At 35.4% G+C, this 18,939-nt stretch overlaps 1 protein-coding gene and 1 non-coding gene across 3 annotated transcripts in view; both read right to left on the bottom strand.

Moving 5' to 3' along the window:
- LOC128671780 (blood vessel epicardial substance-like) overlaps window positions 1–18,939 on the bottom strand; it is a 45,849-nt gene that overhangs the window by 3,869 nt on the left and 23,041 nt on the right. The window contains exons 3-6 of one of the 2 annotated variants that reach the window (XR_010369967.1): window positions 10,410–10,512; window positions 7,524–7,664; window positions 7,090–7,225; window positions 764–2,238 (exon numbers count right to left, since the gene is read on the bottom strand). Coding sequence is in view for 1 of the 2 variants with exons in the window: in XM_053748535.1 (XP_053604510.1) it covers window positions 7,090–7,225; window positions 7,524–7,664; window positions 10,410–10,512 (380 nt within the window). In the remaining variant the exon portion in view is untranslated. The remainder of the gene's footprint in view (window positions 1–763; window positions 2,239–7,089; window positions 7,226–7,523; window positions 7,665–10,409; window positions 10,513–18,939) is intronic. The other variant, XM_053748535.1, reaches the window with a different exon arrangement.
- TRNAD-GUC (transfer RNA aspartic acid (anticodon GUC)) lies at window positions 12,336–12,407 on the bottom strand. The gene has a single exon. It is a non-coding gene; the product is annotated as a tRNA-Asp (tRNA).

The following is an 18,939-nucleotide window of genomic DNA, read 5'->3' as shown; positions in this document are numbered from 1 at the left end:
ATTGAACCCACACACACCCCTGTCTATCCGGGACAGTGTTCTTGTCAACTGAGCCCAGTTCGGCCGAACTTACTTAATAGACAAATCTGACTGACACTAGTCAGGGTTTCTGAAAATAGTAACAGCTTAAACTCATACATACATATTATCACGCATATTTCCCATGGCGATAGGCAGAGATAAGGCTTTAACTTAGATAGTTTTGTAAAAATCGTGTCAGCAGTTTTTAAATCATTCCAATTGATGTTTACACACATTTTCCAGTTGAATATATATAAATACAGGTAAGTTTATTTCCACATTTTGGAAAAGCCGTACAAAGCACAGAGTGCAGATAAGAAAATTGATGGACACTCAAATGTAATGTTATTTGAATAACAAGCGACATTGAAAACATTGACATGGTTAATTTAAATGGGCATATTACTGAAATTATCAGTTATGTCTTAGAAAATTTTGCTCAGCTGCTCCGTGTCAGTGTTGCCTGCTTGCATTGTGTAAGCAAACATTTAAATTAAAACTTAAATTTTGAGTTTACATTGGCTGAAGACTCTTTCTGTGCAGAGTGGCAACTTGATTATATTAAAGCGAATTAAAATTGAGTGAACAGTGGTACAATATAGGTAATAATGTGGTCAAAATTGCTTTATATAAACATCTCATCGTCCCTTCCTTAACTTTGCAAATTTTCACACAAGAAAAAGTGAATTTGATTTAATTTCGGTGCAATTTTGGGTGGAAATTAAATTATTGGAAATATTACCTTTTAACGTTGGTCTTCCAAACAAGCATTGGGAATTTGGAATTTAAGGACAGGACGATAAGGAGGTTAGTATAATATTCCTTATTTCTTAATAGTACCTAATGTAATATATATAAAACTAAGGTTATATTAAGGTAACTAGAATATCGACTAAAGCATAGTTCTACGGAATCAGTGAATATATGCTATTTATATGCTTTAAAATATCCTTACAAATATCCTGTCCGTATGAACACGATAAACTAAAAAGTTAGCGGACAGATGTTTATAAGGTTTTCAGTAATAGATAGTGTAATTCCCGAGGAAAGTCTAGGCGTACATATAATTTATTATGGTTCTACCCGAGCGAAGCAGGGTAAAACCATAATAAATTATACGTCTATCTAAATAAATGTGTCAAATGTTCTAAAGAGTGTTCTCTTTCAATTTTCTTTAAATGCTGGGTACAATATATCATTATATACTATAACATAAATAAACAATAGCATAGGAAGACGCATTCAGGCGACTTGAATGTCAGTGTTAGCAATAACACACTCGATATGAATGAATGAATAGCATATATTCACATTATTTTTATTGTTACAATTACACTTGCAAATAATATTATATAAGCACAACAAATAGTATTTTAAAAGCAAATCTAACACAAAAAGGGCTACCAGATTTTTTAAAATCTAGCGACCCTATTATAAGACCACACATGCGACAAAAGTATACAATATACCTTGAATATTACATATAATATTAGATTACAAAGAGATTACGATTGTCATGGTTAAAGCGTTAGAGATATATAGCTAAAAATAAAATATATTTACTACATATTAGTTGCTTTTAAAAAATGTGTCATTACACAAAAATATTAAATGTCATATATGTATTATACACAATTTTATGATATGTATTTTTGCTTTACCTTACACCCCATGTACATATATGATAAATGGATATTAACATTTTATGAGTAGTATGATATGGTATTAGTTATCATAGGAATCTTACTTTCGTTTGGAGTATTTGCATATTTATATATTGGAGTATTTGCATGCGAGCATAGTGTCAATTACGGGAAAATAAAAAATAAAAATAGAAGAGCAAATTCAATTACAAGGTGTTTTTCTTTTAAACAAATTGCGACAAGCATTATTAAACTTTTTGTAACTGGTTCGCACCATATTTTTATTTCAACATGTACTGTACAGTCGACCGCACGTCAAGTCACCATGCATGCAACACGCGATGGTAACAGCGGCGAATTAGCAACGATTTTGAGGTTTATGTGCTGTTCATTGGTACGTCACAACCAAACAAATTTTAAACTCAAAGTTAATAGTAACAGAAGACAAAATAAATCGCGTAGCCCCAAACGAAAGTAGCAGGTTAGCATGAGAGGGGAAGAGGTCGGGATCAGCGACGTCAGTCGCGGACGCAGCGCGGCGCAGCGGCGGCGGACAGCAGCGGCGCGTGCTCCCCTGCACACACACCACATCACACACACCTTTCATCTTTTTCATACTACTGACTTAGCAAACAGGCGTACGGCCCAAATTATGGCAAGTGGCCAAGACCAGAGGCGCAAAATCGATTGCTCACTGATTATAAGATAACTCATAATCACGCATATAGGTTAGTTTCTCGCTTTCGATCGTTTGAGAAACTCGATTTCTTTTCGTTTCACCGATCAAACTAAAGTAATAAATGATAATTAATAGCCAATTAAAACGAAATAGCGTATTTTGAATTGCGGAAATGTGCTAGAATTTAGAGTGAGAAACAGTTAAAACTGAAAAAAAAAACCCAGTCGAAAATAAATGGTGTTTAAAGGTACGATTCTGAACCCAGCTGCCGACTGCAAATGCCGACGCCACGTGCAGCGGCCGCATACAACACATGCAGTTGCTGTGTACAGCTGGAATTCAGATAATTCCGATAACAGCTGCACAAACCGCCACTCCTCAACCATCACTAGGCAGTTGTTTGGTTGGGTGGTTAATTTATGGCTTACGGTAAAAATAAAAGCCAGGGTCGCGAGACTCGAATCCCATATCCGAGTTTGAAATAAAAAATGTCATTGCTTCCTTTCTTTCAGTCGTATTTCTCATGGCTGAGGGTCGTGGTCATTAACTGGAATGAAACACACAACGACTTTATTAGTTTTTGGCAATATTAATGAAGTGGTTTGCCATTGCCCTCTTCATTTCTCACAATATAAAATAAATTGTCAACTTTTCCTCCCGATGTTTTCCTTCACTCCTTACATGACTCAGATTGGAATACAAACTCACATAGGATTCGAGCTTGGGAACTATCGGTTCACAAACCGGCCTTTTTAACCACTGGATCTTCATCGCTTCATATTATCTAAGGCGATTCCGCCTTATATAAAATAGTCTCGCGACTCTCGGCTCTGTCTATCCCGTAAGCGATAACTAGACTACAATTTCCGAACAGCTGTTCGTTCACAAGACCTGAACGGTAACAACAAGGCATAACATTTGTCAGTAATAGCAAGTGCACGCGCGCTGCAGCGGCGCTTGCGGCCGGCCGCAGCGGTTGGCAGCCGAGTTTCGATTAGTACCTTAAAACCAAATCACATTTCCAAACTGTTTTTATATTATCCAATCACCAAATTTCTTAGTACTTTCAATTGTACGTTTTCTTTATATAAAATGTTGATATAAATGTGATACCGTGAAAATAAGTTATCTTTTAAACAATGATTTTAGTAAATCCAACGTAAACATTGCCAACTGATAACATTTTTCATTTCAATTATATTTAAAAGCTGTACAAATTATTAAAATTATTAGAAAAGATTATAGATTCGCCCCATCTCTTTCGCACATAAAATTTGTGACTGTCGCCTGCGCTTAACGCAGTCCACACCTTGATCAGCCAGGTAATAAAATGAAACATGCTATTTACGGGATAGAAACAAGCTAGAGAATTCCTGAATACCTATAATTAATTTTGAATATTCACACACACTACATAGTATCAATTTGAAGAATTTTATAACCTAGTATTCATATTCGGTTTCTAAAAAACTTCATTGATGAATGTATCAATATTCAAATGGCTTTTTTTAAACTGAATTTTTCACCTTATCGCATTCAAAGCCATACGTGCGATCGAGATGACATTAGGACCAGGACCAGAATTAATAAAAGAAACTATAGTAACAAGATCTTATGGGGCCAGTGGCGCCAACTATTGTGCAAAAACAATACGAGGGCTGCTATTTATGTATCCGGAACTGGCCAATAATTCTAGAATATTTAAAAAGTAATTACAACATTTGAAAATAGAACTCTTCGGCTAGAGAATAAATATTTTTCATGTCCCTGTCATTTGTTTTTTTCAATTGGCGCCAATTTTGAAAATAGCTTGTCTTCATTGCCATGGATTTAACTCGTGAACATTTTCGCGCGATGATTTATTATGATTTTCGGCGTGGATTAACTCAAAAACAGTGCATCGAACAACTGATTTTAACTTTTGGAGATGAAGCACCATCGAAAACCACTGTGTATTATTGGTTTAAGGAATTTCAACGTGGACGGTCTATGCTCACGGATGAAATTAAGGAGGGTCGTCCTAAATCGGTAGTGGTACAACAAAATATTGATGCTGTGCGACAATTAGTAATGCAAAATCGTCATGTTACATACCGCGAGATAGAGGCGTCTCTGGGCATTAGTATGACGAGTATACACGCGATATTACACGAATATTTAATTGTTAAAAAAATTTGTTCGCGTTGGATTCCGCACAACTTGAGCGTAGATCAAAAACAGGCTCGTGTGGACTGGTGTAAGAAAATGATAAAAAAATACAACCGTGGCACGTCAAAAGCTGTTTATAATATCTACACAGGTGACGAAACCTGGATCTATGCTTATGACCCTGAAACTAAACAGCAGTCAACGGTGTGGGTCTTTCAAGATGAACCGAATCCAACAAAAGTTGTTCGTGCGAGAAGCACTTTAAAGCAAATGGTCGCTTGTTTTTTTGGTATCAACGGACATGTAGCTACAGTGCCACTAGAGAATAGTAGGACGGTTAATTCTGAATGGTACACCACCATTTGTTTGCCAGAAGTCTTTGAAAAAATACGAAAGAACAACCCACAACGCAGAATCATACTTCATCACGACAATGCTAGCTGCCACAAGTCGGCTGAAACAAATAATTTTTTGGAGGGTCAAAAGATTGAATTGACGGGTCATCCGCCGTACAGCCCCGACCTGGCACCCAATGATTTTTATTTATTTCCAAACATTAAAAATAAATTACGTGGTCAACGTTTTTCGAGCCGCGAAGAGGCCGTTGATGCGTTCAAAACACACGTTTTGGACATACCTCAATCAGAATGGAAAAAGTGCTTTGAAAATTGGTTTCATCGTATGCAGAAGTGCATAGATCATCGCGGAGAATACTTCGAGAAACAATAAAACCATATGTAATAATATATGTTTGTTTAATTTTGTTATTCCGGATACATAAATAGCAGCCTATGTAGTAACGAGAAACGGTATATAACATAATACTTTTCGCACGTAGGATTTGGGATGAGATGAGTTGAAATTATGTAAAAAAGATTCTATAATAATATTGTTAGCGGTAAGACGACACAAACTTTTATCTGTTAAAATGTTTCTCGTCACAAGGTACTTCTAATTTTTCTAATGGACTGAACTAATTTTTGTTAAAAAAAAGGTATAACAGTTTGACAGATAAAATAAAATTGCAGTATAACAATGACATATGACATGTATTAATTCTCTGATTGACGTTGGCAAAATCATCGTTTTGGCGAACGATGGACCCATGACACTTAAAAAGAAATGCTCTCTTGTAGTGAATTAAGACAAATAGTAAAATTTTGAACAAGAAAATGAATTTGTATAGTGTTAATTGACATCTTTGCAGAAAAGGTTGCGGTAAAAAGTTTGTAGGGCCTCAAACTTCGTTTTTAAGCAAATTTTGGATAAATAGGGTAATAAAATTTTTTAAATTTAAATTAAAGTAAAATTATGTATATGTGTTCAAAGAGCGAAAGACACACACACAATTTTTTTGATGTCAATTTGTGATATATCATCCTAAGTTGAATAAAATCGTATGTGTCACGATAATAATTTTGTAGGAACCTATAAACTGTACATAAAAATTAGTAGGGCACTCGGTTTTTACAATGGAAAGATGAAATAATATTAAAGCTCAGTACAATTTAGTATTAGTAACGTTTACATGCACAGACAGTTTTACAACAGAAATATTAATGGTGAACATAATATTATGAATACATAAATGGTTTTATTTAGAGAAAATCAGTTTGATCATTCAGGATATCCATTTCAAACTAATTGAAATGTTAGCTTTGTAGGACATCATCTGCGAAACCCTGATTTGAATGAAATCATCTGCGAAACCCTGGCACGTATTTAATTATATTTGCATGCAAAAATTTCTTTAATATCATTTAAAAATTGTAATTTCATTAATTATTAAATACTTTAATTTCTAATCCCTCGTGTTTAAGTCCTAATTCGCAGGTGAATATCGACACGGCGACTGAAGTATTAAATAATTTTTTTATATGTCAAAATTTCTACTAACAATTTTATGGATTTTATCGTCTGACAAAGATTTATCACTACTATTTAAGCGGTAAGAGTCATCACCCCTCAAATTTTAGAGTTTTTCACAAACTGAAGTAAAAGTACTCATCACTGACCGTCCACTGTTAATCTGCCCATTATCCCCTAAACTGTTGATTTCTGTTTGCTGGTGTAGAGAAATTTCCAAGGCCTTTAAGTCATGCGCAGGCTTTATTTTGAATAATTGCCAAAGCAAAAGGACCAAACTCTAACGGCATCATTAGTGAGCGGAGACTCATTACATCCGTTATGCCCAAAGGTTGTGTTAGATAATCTTGTACTTTACGTATTGTATTTCATGCAACAAAGTTTAAACAAATACCCGCAAAATTACCTTAGTCCAGTGGCGCCAACTAAACGCGTGTGAGCGTAAAAACGGAACCCATTACAATTTAGTCATCACGCTCGTTTGAATACCTAGTTAAAACTTATGTTTCTTCAGTATTTCCTGCTTTACACAGTCCATTTACAATCTGTCAAGAAAGTGATGAAAATAAATGAAGGCACTGTCTCCTGTCGACTGGCCACACTTGGTGTTTATCAACCAATCTTAACCATTCTACTTGGTATTGCAATGGCATAAAAATCCTTTAAAATCCGCTTTTTTCACTTTCTTAAAACTGTATACCTACCCCCCCCCCCACTTGTTCCCCAACTCACCCTGCAGCTGTCGGTTGAGCAGCGCTGTGATGCCGGGTCCATCGCCCGCCTTCTTCACCACCAGCATGGGCTTGTCCTCGCCCTCTTCGAAGCTGTTGGGCAGGTGACCGTTGCTGACGCCCATCGTTTCGCTAACCTGCAACGATTTATTGTTTAGTTTTAATACACTTCTTAATTACTGATTACGGGACTATTTTTGTTTTCTTCTCGTTAATTTGTGGAAATTCTAAGCTTGCATATTATGATGAAATTTCTGACCGCTTTATCTGAGTTGAAATAAAAAAAAAAAGAATTATTGTTGACGTCAAACAGGCGAATCTACCAAATTTTAAGGTTACTTTTACGCTGACACCGGGCTTCGCAGTTTCACAACCCGGAACGAAACCGTGAACATGCAGAGATGAGAGAGTGAAATTGTTCACTGTTGGACAGACCTGCAACAGTTTGTGGACGACGTCCCTGCCCAGAATGTGGTCGAATGCAGTCTGCAGGAAGGCGTCCGACATGATGGACAGTTTCAGCTTGTCCCTGTGCCAGACCAGAACGCGCGACTCTTCCATCGCCATTATTGACACCTGGAATTGAAGAAAGAGAATATAAAACTACCATAACGGTTGTAGGGCTGTTGACCTGCTTCACATTTGTATGTATCATTTGTTATTGTTCGTTTACAAGTATCGGCGTGGAAGTAAAATCGATTAATCGAAGAATATGTAACCGATCGTTATCGATCGTAATGAAAACATGAAAGTATTAGGCTCATATCGCATTTATAATCAAACGTAAACACAATAGGAAAACTTGAACAATAAGAGCAATTAAACACAAATAGTTTTACTGTACTTACAATTTCCACACTTAATGTGTGTAAAGATCAGATTCATGAGCTGGCATGTCCGTAGCTGTCATGTGCAACGTGTTACGACTTTGTCATGACAGCCACGTATACAGAGAATCGTGCCGGTAACTTGCATGCAAGTGAACAAGCTACATACCTTTGCCGCGCTATAGGCATGTGTATTTCCGCCCTAATCCTTGTAAGTTCGATATGTTTACGATCATTACTCTCAACGAAGTTAGACATGTTCGAAATAAAATTCTGAGAATGGACGAGGAAAAGATGGTAACAGCGATTACATAAAATATATCGCGCTCTGCTCCGCTTGTTTCTTTGTTTTGTTTCCAAATTGCGAGAGTGTAAAAAAAAATCTTGGAATTGTATTACGGCTTAATTCAAGAAAACTTCTTTTTGCGAGTCAAATGGCAATCACAATTACATAGTTGTTGAACAATAAGTGGCCCCTTCCTCGTTGCTTAAATGAAAATATAAAAAATTACATGTTCACATCGCTGTCCATTAACCATTATGATAAGGAAGCGTGGACTGGAGGCCGCCAAAACTAGCCATGTTCATCAATAATTATGCTAGCCTTGTAAGAATTTTCCCAAATATATTTTTAGAGTTCCGTACTTCGTAAAGGTAAAAATGGAATCCTTAAAGGATTACTTTGTTTATGGAATAGAACGGTTGTCGACCAAGTGAGTCACCTGATGGTAAGTTATCACCGCTGGCCATGCAGTATGCAATAGCGACTATTACTGCAATTAACAGCCCCGAATGCGGCATTTAAAATGCAAATCTGTGGTAAGTACTGTATTTTGACATTGACAAAGACAGTTTTCTAATGTATGACAGATGAATTTGAATTGTGCACCATGACAACAGATTGTTTGTGTTTGGCTGCCATCTGCGTTGAGCTTATCGTATAATATTTTAAATATAACTATTACGATCTATAAATTAAATTTGATCAGAACAACTGTCGTTGAAAAGAGATTGACAACCTTATATGGGTCCCAGATGGCCATATTTGAATCGTTCACCTTGAGATCACGCATGTGACTAATAGGCTGTAGTGGTGAAAGTATCAGCAAATAAAGCGGTCTTATTATAACACTAGCTGCGCCCCGGGGCTTCGCTCCCGTGGAAATTTCGGGATAAAAAGTACCCCATGTGTTATTCCAGGTTATATTCTACCTGTGTGTGAATTTCATAACAATCCGTCTAATAGATTTTGCGTGAAATAATAACAAACACACATACATACAATATACATACATCCTCACAAACTTGCGCATTTATAACATAAATTTGTGTGTATTGCAAATAAATTACATTGTAGGCGGTAGGCTAACACTGGATTGCGTATCTGTCAAAATTCGCGTTTCAAAAAATTTACTATTTCTGATTGTTTACCACGAAAGTAGTCCCACAGACGTGGCGCTACTGTCGCTGAAAACAATGACGTGGTCTATCTGTTATTGATAGTTCCTAGTTTTGCCACCGAAACTCCATCGTGGTACGGTTTTTATGTTCCGAAGTTTGTGTTTAGTGTTATGATTATGATCGAAAAAATTGTTAGTCTAGATTATATTGCATTTATTGTAATTGAAATATTTCATTTTATTGTGTTTTGTATTAACTTTAGTCATGTAACTAACACAAAGATAATAATATACATTTTAATTTTAAGTAATAAAAAAATACATATTGTTTGTTCAAAATGGTAAGAATTTAATATCGGAACGCAACTCTTGAAACGAGATAAAAAATATAGAGATCGTATAGCCTTATCTCTTTCTTACATTTGGCTGCTGTCATTGGGGTTTACGATTCAGAGACAATTTTTACTTTTTTTATGAATTTCATTCACTCCTTACGATTCAAATGAGACTTTGTTAAGATAAGTCGGTGGTACCAAATAACGCGATTCATTTTAGGTTCCTAAACTGTACTTGCCCTGCATTTGAATCATTGTGTAATAGTTGATGGAAGGCGCCCAGAGCTGTGTAAGTCAGAGGATGTATGCAAACGTGTACAGGAGACACACTGACCTCCAAATAAACATAATTGTTGAAAATAATAATGAGTTGAAAATATTCTGGAATCGAGCGGGATTCCAGATTTTCATCTCATTATTAATAAAAGTTAATTATCATCTGAGACATGTATAATAAATCCATTTAAATATAATTATTAATTTAAAATAAGACTTTTATTCTGAATATGGAAATGTTATTTAATTTTTTTACTAGATTTTGCGAGCGGTTTCGCCCGTGTAAATTTTCCACGGGAACAATTATTTTTCCGGGATGAGAAGTACCCTTTGTCTTTCTCCGTAGGTTCCTTAAACTACATAATATAGGTATGCAAAATTTCAAGAAGTTTGGTTGAATAAATAGAACGTGAAGAGCTAACAAACTTATTTTCGCATTTATAATATTAGTTAGGATTTATTAGCAAGATACAATTTGTATACCTGGAAGTGCTCGTCTGTGGAGACGCCGAACCACTCGGGCGAGTCGAGGAAGTGATGGCGGAAAACTATGTGAAGTGCCCGCTGGTTCTGCGACACCACCAGTCTGGAATAAATGCGGTACAATGTCATTCAATACTACTAGATTAGATACACAGTCTACATAAGTCCACGCAGTCGTTTATAGAACTTGAAAAAAAAAATTGAATTTTAAACTCCACGCGGGACTATTTCTGATTCTCGGCTTTTCATTAACAAAGCCTTAACTGTATTTCTTACTATACTGTACTAAACACATCGATGATGAAAACCACACAGTCAGTTCTTGTCAAAACTCGTCTCGTACTTTGTCAATCGATGAAAAGGAACTCTTAGCTACAGGAAGTGTTTCCGGACATTTACAGAGTGAGTCTACTGGAAACTTCGATCGCAGTTTATTCACTAATGTAAAAGTAAAAATGCGCAAATCATCAGATATGTCAAGTACATATACATTCTTACGCACATCGCTGTTGAAAAAAACCTTGTAAAAAGCATAGTCATCATGTAACCCGATACTAACGTCCGTTGATTAAAAAGCAAACACAGATGCATTAACTTACTTCATTAACAATATTTGCAGAGGCTAAAAGACGGGGGTTCATAAATAAATGAACAGCATAAGTTTAATAAACCTCGTACAGGCGATAATTAAAATGTGGAGGGCTGTGTATGGATGAGTCAGGTCCGGCCAGGGTCGCGGGTTCAAAACCTGTCCACGCAGCGTGACGGACCGGTTAGTTGGAAGGTTAAAATTAAAATCAAAACTGAGTCATGACGACAGTGGTTGTACTGTCGTCATCACGCCACTGTGCAAAATTACTCAAATATCACTTCATATTAATTTAATAAATGCGAAAGTTTGTGAAGGTCTTACGTATGTTTGTTACGGATGTTACCCTAACAGCTACTGAAGCCCCGGGGCGCACATAGTGAAGCATATATTAAAAACTTATTCAAGGAAGAAAACCACATTGCAAAAAGGGTCTTCAAATGAAAGTGAACGAGTCTCAAGAAATATGAAAACCAAAAAATTCATGAGACTGCCTCAGAGACAGTATGTACTCGTAATAGTACAGGGAGATAAGCAAGCACAAAAAAATCGATTTGAAATTAGACTCAAAACCTATTTTAGAATAGATTCGGTTCTCTCATGGAATTCTCTAATCGAACCTTTAGTAAGAACTTGTCAAGATTCACCGAACTGCGATTGTCACCAGATTTAAAAGCAATTTAGATTCAAATGCCTTTCAGTCGCCGTTTTCCTGACGACACGATTTCCTTGAGCACTAGTCTCCCGGCGGATATTCATTCACACATATTATCCTATAGTCAGAGCTTGTACAAAAAAATATTTACGAAAATAAGAACAATATTGTAGTGTTTTGACTACACTTGTCAGAATTCTGTGGAATTAATAATATAGAACAACAAAAAATAAAATACAATTACAGTGGAATATTAAATTAAATATTCAAATGCAAAGCCTATTTTTATCTCTATTTTTAATCGCACTAACCTACCTTTATAAATGTAAACCGGTTTAACATTTCGTGGGTGTTACTTCCACGCAAAAATAGAAAAAAAAAAACAATCCATTTTCTGCTGTAAATGGTGTATGAAATATCGGTCCATGACATTAAACCGCTTTGTATGGCTAAATTGGGCTAAATATAATTCCTGATCAACCCCTTGCTATGACGCGAAAGGTCGTTGGTAATAAAGTTCGCCGGTAAAAGCTGTGGTGAGCTTTTTACTGGGAATCAGACCTGAACGGATTATTGTTTTCAATACTTCAATATGTTTAGGTTTGAAAAAATAAAATAAAATTAGAATAATCACTAAAATAAAACAAACTAAAAAATGTGAAAAAATAAAAAAAAAAGTTATCTCTCCGGCGGGGAATCGAACCCCGGTCTCCCGCGTGACAGGCGGGGATACTGACCACTATACTACCGAAGACTTGCTAGCGATGACGAAATTTACACTTATAAAATGTGCTCAAGTGAAATCGATGACAGGGTTGGCAAAATCTCGCATCGTCAATTTGCTATGCGGTAGGAATTTAATATTTGATAAGATTATAATAAAAATGTTAATCAACTTTATAGAATAATACATCCGTTTTTATTTGACCATTAAAATCTCTTGATTACAATGCAAATAAGCAATTATATAACGTACGACTTTTTTCGAATATGAGGCTATCGAAAACTTTTAAAATAAAACAACAGTCGAGAACAATAATGAACTCTGCAATATCAAATACCGCCGTCATTTTGTTACGGCTTCAATGGGCGGAAAGTTTTTCTTAGAAATTGAGAAGCAGTGGATATTCCGGACATTTTGTTGTTTATTAATCGCAGTTTAAAGTTGAGCACGGGTTCGTCTCCACGGGTCATTACCGTCATTTATGACGCTCGTTTTATTGTAATCGACAATGTGTTTCCGTCACATAGAACTAAAAATACTTACACGGTTGGTTTCTGCAATAGAACCACAACGAATTCTGCGGAATTTATTGTATGGCAGGATTTTATCCTATATATATGGAATGGTTGCGACACCACACTTGTTCATTTCGAAAATGAATATTGTTCTTGACTGTGGAGTTTTAACCTTGAATTGCAAATTAAATCAAATCATTTATTCAGAAATTAGGCCTTCACAGGCACTTTTTCACGTCATATTCTAAATTAAATTATGTTTACCAAAGCTACAAACTACTAGCATTTCGGAACGACCACTGCTGAGAAGAAATGCCGAAAGAAACTCATTCAAACAGTGTTGGTCCCTATTATGCCAGAAGGGCTTATCATTTTTTAAATATAAATTTATGTATAATTTTTATCAGTAATATAACAATGTAAGTGCACAATAAAGTACATGGTCAAAAGGTATACTGACACATATTATGATTGTGATCAAGTGCTGATGAAAGGAAAATATAAAAACAAAACAAAATTTTCTATAACTCCTTTTATTTCCTTCAGCCCTCAGTCCATTCCTACAGTCATTATTTCCAGAATCCGAATCAACAAACAAAGAAGAAATAGAATCAAAAGTATTTAAAAGTCCGTTTTAAACTCGCACGAAATGGTCATCGTCTACATTACATCTCATATCTTCCCTGAAACTATATATGCATCACTTTTTAGGCCTTTCTATCCCCATGTAATCAACGACCATCCTAAATATTTTTTTAAATTACACGAAATAAAAAAGAAAAATCAAGTGGCCAGTACTTTCAAGCATCGATATCAGACTAGGCTGCCGTCAATAGCTCCCTGCGACTAAGTACCTACACTAAGCGGTTCTGGCCGAGTGCCTGCAAAAGTGCAGAGTTAAAACTCGCTTGGGGCAGCAAATGCGGTTTACACCAGCAGACTAAAAATTTAACCATACTTCGATATATAAACGCGATCGCCTGTCTATTTGCAATGTTTTCACACCTAAACCGCTAGACCGATTTTGATCAAATTTATTGTAGATATTATTAGTTTATGACCTGAGGTCAAACATAGGCTACATAAATTTGTTATTCCTGAGAATATAAAGTCCAAAATATAAGTGACTTTTGCTCTTTTCTCTGACAAGGATTTGTTTTTTCATCGGAAGCAAGTAAGTGGTAGCTCCACTTGTAATAATTCCATGTACAAGTCGATTCATACTCACGAGTCAAGTAGGATTTCAACCTGAGAACACTATAGTCTAGTATTAACTTCAAACAAGTTATAAGTAGTTAATCCAGAATTCAGATTACATTCGGGTGAAAGTTCCGTTGACATCCGCGAGTGTAAACGACCCACAAGGGTGGATCAGCCAGCTGTGTTGACTGTGCCGTCGTCGTAAATATGGCTTTAGCTGTAATTACTCTCTGTACAAGGATTTTTACGGCCCGTTCTTAAGGGGCTGCAGCGACTCTTGTAGCGAATAGGGAACTGAAACTACTTGCTCAATTCAAATTAATTATTTCACATAAAACAACTCTTCTAACTGTTCCAGTTTATAGAATACGCATAATTTGAAGGGACAAGGAAGAATGGCGTAAAAGAATTGAGCATTGAGCAGACAATGGCTGAGATGATGATGAAACGGATAAAATATCCAATGTAGTAAAAAAATCCTTATAAACATATCTAAATATGCCCTGGAGCAAAATCACAATGTTTGTCTGTTCTCGATCAAGGAATCGCAAAAGTGAAATACGTGACTGGCTCAAGGTTCGGCCTTAAGTGACGAACAGTTAAAACTTTACGTCCTCGTAGTCTGCGGTCGTAAATCAACAAGTTACAATTGGATATGTAGTGATATGACTGCAGGTTTTTAAGTTAGGTATAAAGATAGACGTGAACTGGTAACAGAAATAAGTTTTTTCGAACTAGATTCACGAATCTGTTCTAAAGTTTAGAAGCGTTTAAGTTTGAAAACAGGACCCTGAACTCCAACGTTCTTTGGCTGAGATAGAAATCGGAAAAGCGCTCAGATTAGAAAGAGATACTTCCATATGTATTAAGTTGTATATCTGACATGGTAAACTAACCAGTTGACCAGCTGATTGTTCAACACAAAAAACTATTGTTTATCTAATTTATTAGGAAAAGATGTTTAGGAATTGCAAATGCCATATCAGGATAATAAAAGAGGAATAAAATAACAATATTGCTTTATTACACGCATAAGGATCCAACAGATTTTTTCAATATGATTCAATTGACGAAAACATTTTTGTATTACATTTATGTATGTTTCCAAAAAATAGGACGATTTATAGCTCTTATTAGGAGAGTAATACACACGTATTATGACATCACATAATTACCGCCCAACCATAATTGGGTTCATATTATTATAGGGCTGTACTAAACAATGTGGACATTAGCGTTAAAATCAGATTCATGAAACATGCAAACTATAAAAAAAAAAATACATTCCCACAATCATGTCCATAAAGAAGGCCACATTAGTTTGTCTCGAGTAAATACATTTATTGTCATACATTCAATTGTTTGGTAATACTATAAAACTTTACCAACTGCCTCATCTCAGCACGTATCGGTGGCGACAAAAACTTTAAATAAATAACAATAATTAAATAATTTTATTTCAAATTATAACATGTGTAGGAACCGTATAAAAACCTAATACAAATGCCTGTACGCGTAACTTTTATTATCGACGCGCGCTGTCACAAAACACTACATTTTTATTGCAAAATATTAGCAGTAGCAACCCTAGGTTCTGTCGCTACAATTGACCACGTACTCCGTCCCTAGACAAAACCCTAATGTTTCCAGGAAGGTCCGCCTAATTACATAATGTGACGCCATAAAAACTCTGCATATAGTTTCCAGAATGGTATTCCAAGGAAATCGGACGTAATAAGCAAGATTGATGAGGTACGTCTAGACACTCGTCCGGTCTCGTCCTGAATCCAGAACCTCATTTATAACTTCTCCTTCATCTATTGAGACAGGTCTGATAACTTTACAGGAGAATTAATTTCTATTGTCAATTTCTTGCTTGTTCTCATCAATAAATCTAAAGGTATGAATAACCAATTTTACTCAAATTGAAAATACGTTTGCTGTCGTAAAAAAGACATTACGTTGTGTATGATGACATTGTGAGAAATCTAAGAATTTGATCTCACACAATTATATATCTGTGAAGGCTTCTAGAAATTATGATGCTATAAACAAACTATCACATTTATGTGAGATATCAGTTTTCAGGGTTCATGTAGGTAAATACATACACAAAAAGCAGCCTGCTTTTTTGGGCAGGTATATTCGGTTATAATCCTTATATAAGGGCAATGAGGCATTTAACCTAATAAAGGTACAGCCATATGAGGTACGTGTAATGCTCTGTCTGCCTTGCAAAAGGTTAATTAACTTGATGATGTACAAATAGGCTATTAAATCTCGATTACATTGTTCGTCTACGTTTGATATTTGTAGTCAATGTCGTGTTTACATTAGAATTTTTCCTAGCTGTATTTCTTCTTAAAATCTATTGTGCCCACATCTGTATGATATTTCTATTCAAGAACAACATTTTTTTCAGATGATCGTTATAAGAATAAAGCACAATAAGATTGTACAGACAACGCTGACAAAGCCACCAAGAGAAAGATTGATGAAATGAATGAAAGAAAAGGACACGAATACGAAGCAAAACAAGTAGGCCGCAATGAGTTTGTGCAAGTAAGGTGCAGAATCAGTGATTCTTGAGTTTACGCAATCCCCTTACTTCAATTGTCAAGTTTAAGCACTTTGCTTTTATTTACAATATTTCCAGAATATGCATATTTTTGCATTTCAGTTTTTGACTGTAACTGGGTACAAATAACATATTAAAGCAATATTCGCAATTAAACGTATAGACAGATTGAGTAGCCCCAAAGCAAATTTGAGACTTGTGTCATGGGATTTACACAACGATATCATAAAGATGATTTTTTTTAAACACATTCTTTATGATTGTATTTTAAGTGCTGGTGACCGAATGAATAAGACTGTAAACCAAAAGGTTCAAATCCAACTCAAATCACATATAGACTAATCTTACTCATGGTAATAATTTGATAGACCAACACTTGCTTCCGGCGAAGGAAAACATAAGATAGATAAAAAAGTATTGCTCTCCTGTAACACACACTATACAAAAATACCCCTAAACACTTGACCTAAAATAAACTTAAAACTAAACATGCATGATGTGTGCCCACAGTAGCACAAAAGCTAGCAGCTCAGCTTCAAGTTGCTCCGGAGAACAACCACTGATTCTCAACTGCTACCTTCGCGAGAAGACGCTACAAAAATACAAATATGTTACTACTAAAATTGGTCTCAAAAATATTTAAACAAACCAGGCATATGGAACACATTGATAAATCACATCGTGAGGAAACCTGCACTCTACTCGATAAAATTTATCAATTACTGGGTGAAACGGAGAAGACATCGACAAACTACTCCATGAATATTGCCAAAAAAGACGTTGTATTATTAGACCACGATCCTCAGCGTTGAGAAATACGACTGAAAGTTTTTACAGTGTACCTAGGTTTTGATTGGCACTTTATAGTAACATAGGTGTAGGTTTCGAATATTTTAAATGGTCCTGCCGTCAGATCCATAAAACGAATTTACACGTTTCTCTATTCTGAAAATCTCGCCGAAAATTAAAACCTGGATCGGGCGCACTTGACCCGGTTAACGGTCGCTGGCGATATCATATTTATTTATCTCTTGGAGATTTATTTTTACAACTATAAGAGCTCACTAAAGATAAGTTGTACTATGAAGCAGTTGAAGAGCCACCTACGAGTTTCATCGTAAGTTTCTTTAATTTTTAGTGGTAAACATTGTAGAAACTTACCGAGTTTCATATAAAGAAGATTTGACTTCAAACTTGTAAATAACAAATGTAAAATATTTAGCAGTACATGCATGGAAAATTTGAGCCGAATCGGAAATAGGATAACACAGATCAAAAACAAAGGATTTCATTGATTTTATAGACTAGAAAGAAGGAGAATTAAACAGGTTAAACTAAATAAACTCCGATATCCTTGAACACACTGACCTCGATCACAGCTGTCATTATCAATTTAACGACAATTATACAACTGTAGAAAGTACGATAGTGGTAATTGTACGTTTTGTTCTTAAACCACTTTAATCAAAAAGTGTTGACTTTTCTAACGTAATTTTTGATGATTTAAAAACATCAAAAATCTCCCATATCGTCAGTGATGCGGTAAACAATATTGCAGAAAATATCAGTTGCAATCTGGAATTGGATCCAATGGCAATTAAACTTTAGCTTTGCGTTGAAATCGAGCTGATATCATCACATGTTACTTTTAACCCTATCCTAGCGCCTCTTTATGGAATTAATAAATTATATATAGCTTTGCAACATTTTACCTTGAATCTAAGGTAATTTATACCACAATGAATGGGTGGAAGCTATTTACACTAATATTGATCCGTGTTTCCGCTTCTTACATCCAAATATAACCGTCTGTGAAGTTTTCACGCCAAAACAGATGAACGAAGTAAAATGTTGATATATATGTATTCTATGCACCGCATGTAAATATATTATTTCTAACATTATTTGTAATACGTAATCTGACAGTTATAGCGCAATAATTGAATAGCGAAGGTTGACTGGTGGAGAATGCTTTTAGCGTTAAGTCCGCCCATTGTAGCAATTTTGGTAAATAAAGTTTAAATAAATAAACAATTTTGTAAAATTTTAATTTTAAATTGCTACACCGTACGTTTAACTGCACAATAGTTTGTAATCCTTATGTTATACATGTTTGTAAATAAATGAATTATGAATTATGGATATTCATACACAACACGTTGTAAACTATATTTGGCTGCGAAATCCTAGAAACGGTAGGGTCTAGTTTTGTTAGATTCATACAATTTCAGATCCATGGCAGGAAGTAAATGATCAAGTACTAGAGCAA

This window comes from Plodia interpunctella, chromosome 8 (assembly GCF_027563975.2).
Source record: "Plodia interpunctella isolate USDA-ARS_2022_Savannah chromosome 8, ilPloInte3.2, whole genome shotgun sequence".
NCBI lineage: Eukaryota > Metazoa > Arthropoda > Insecta > Lepidoptera > Pyralidae > Plodia > Plodia interpunctella.
This window is presented reverse-complemented; position numbering and strand designations above follow the sequence as displayed.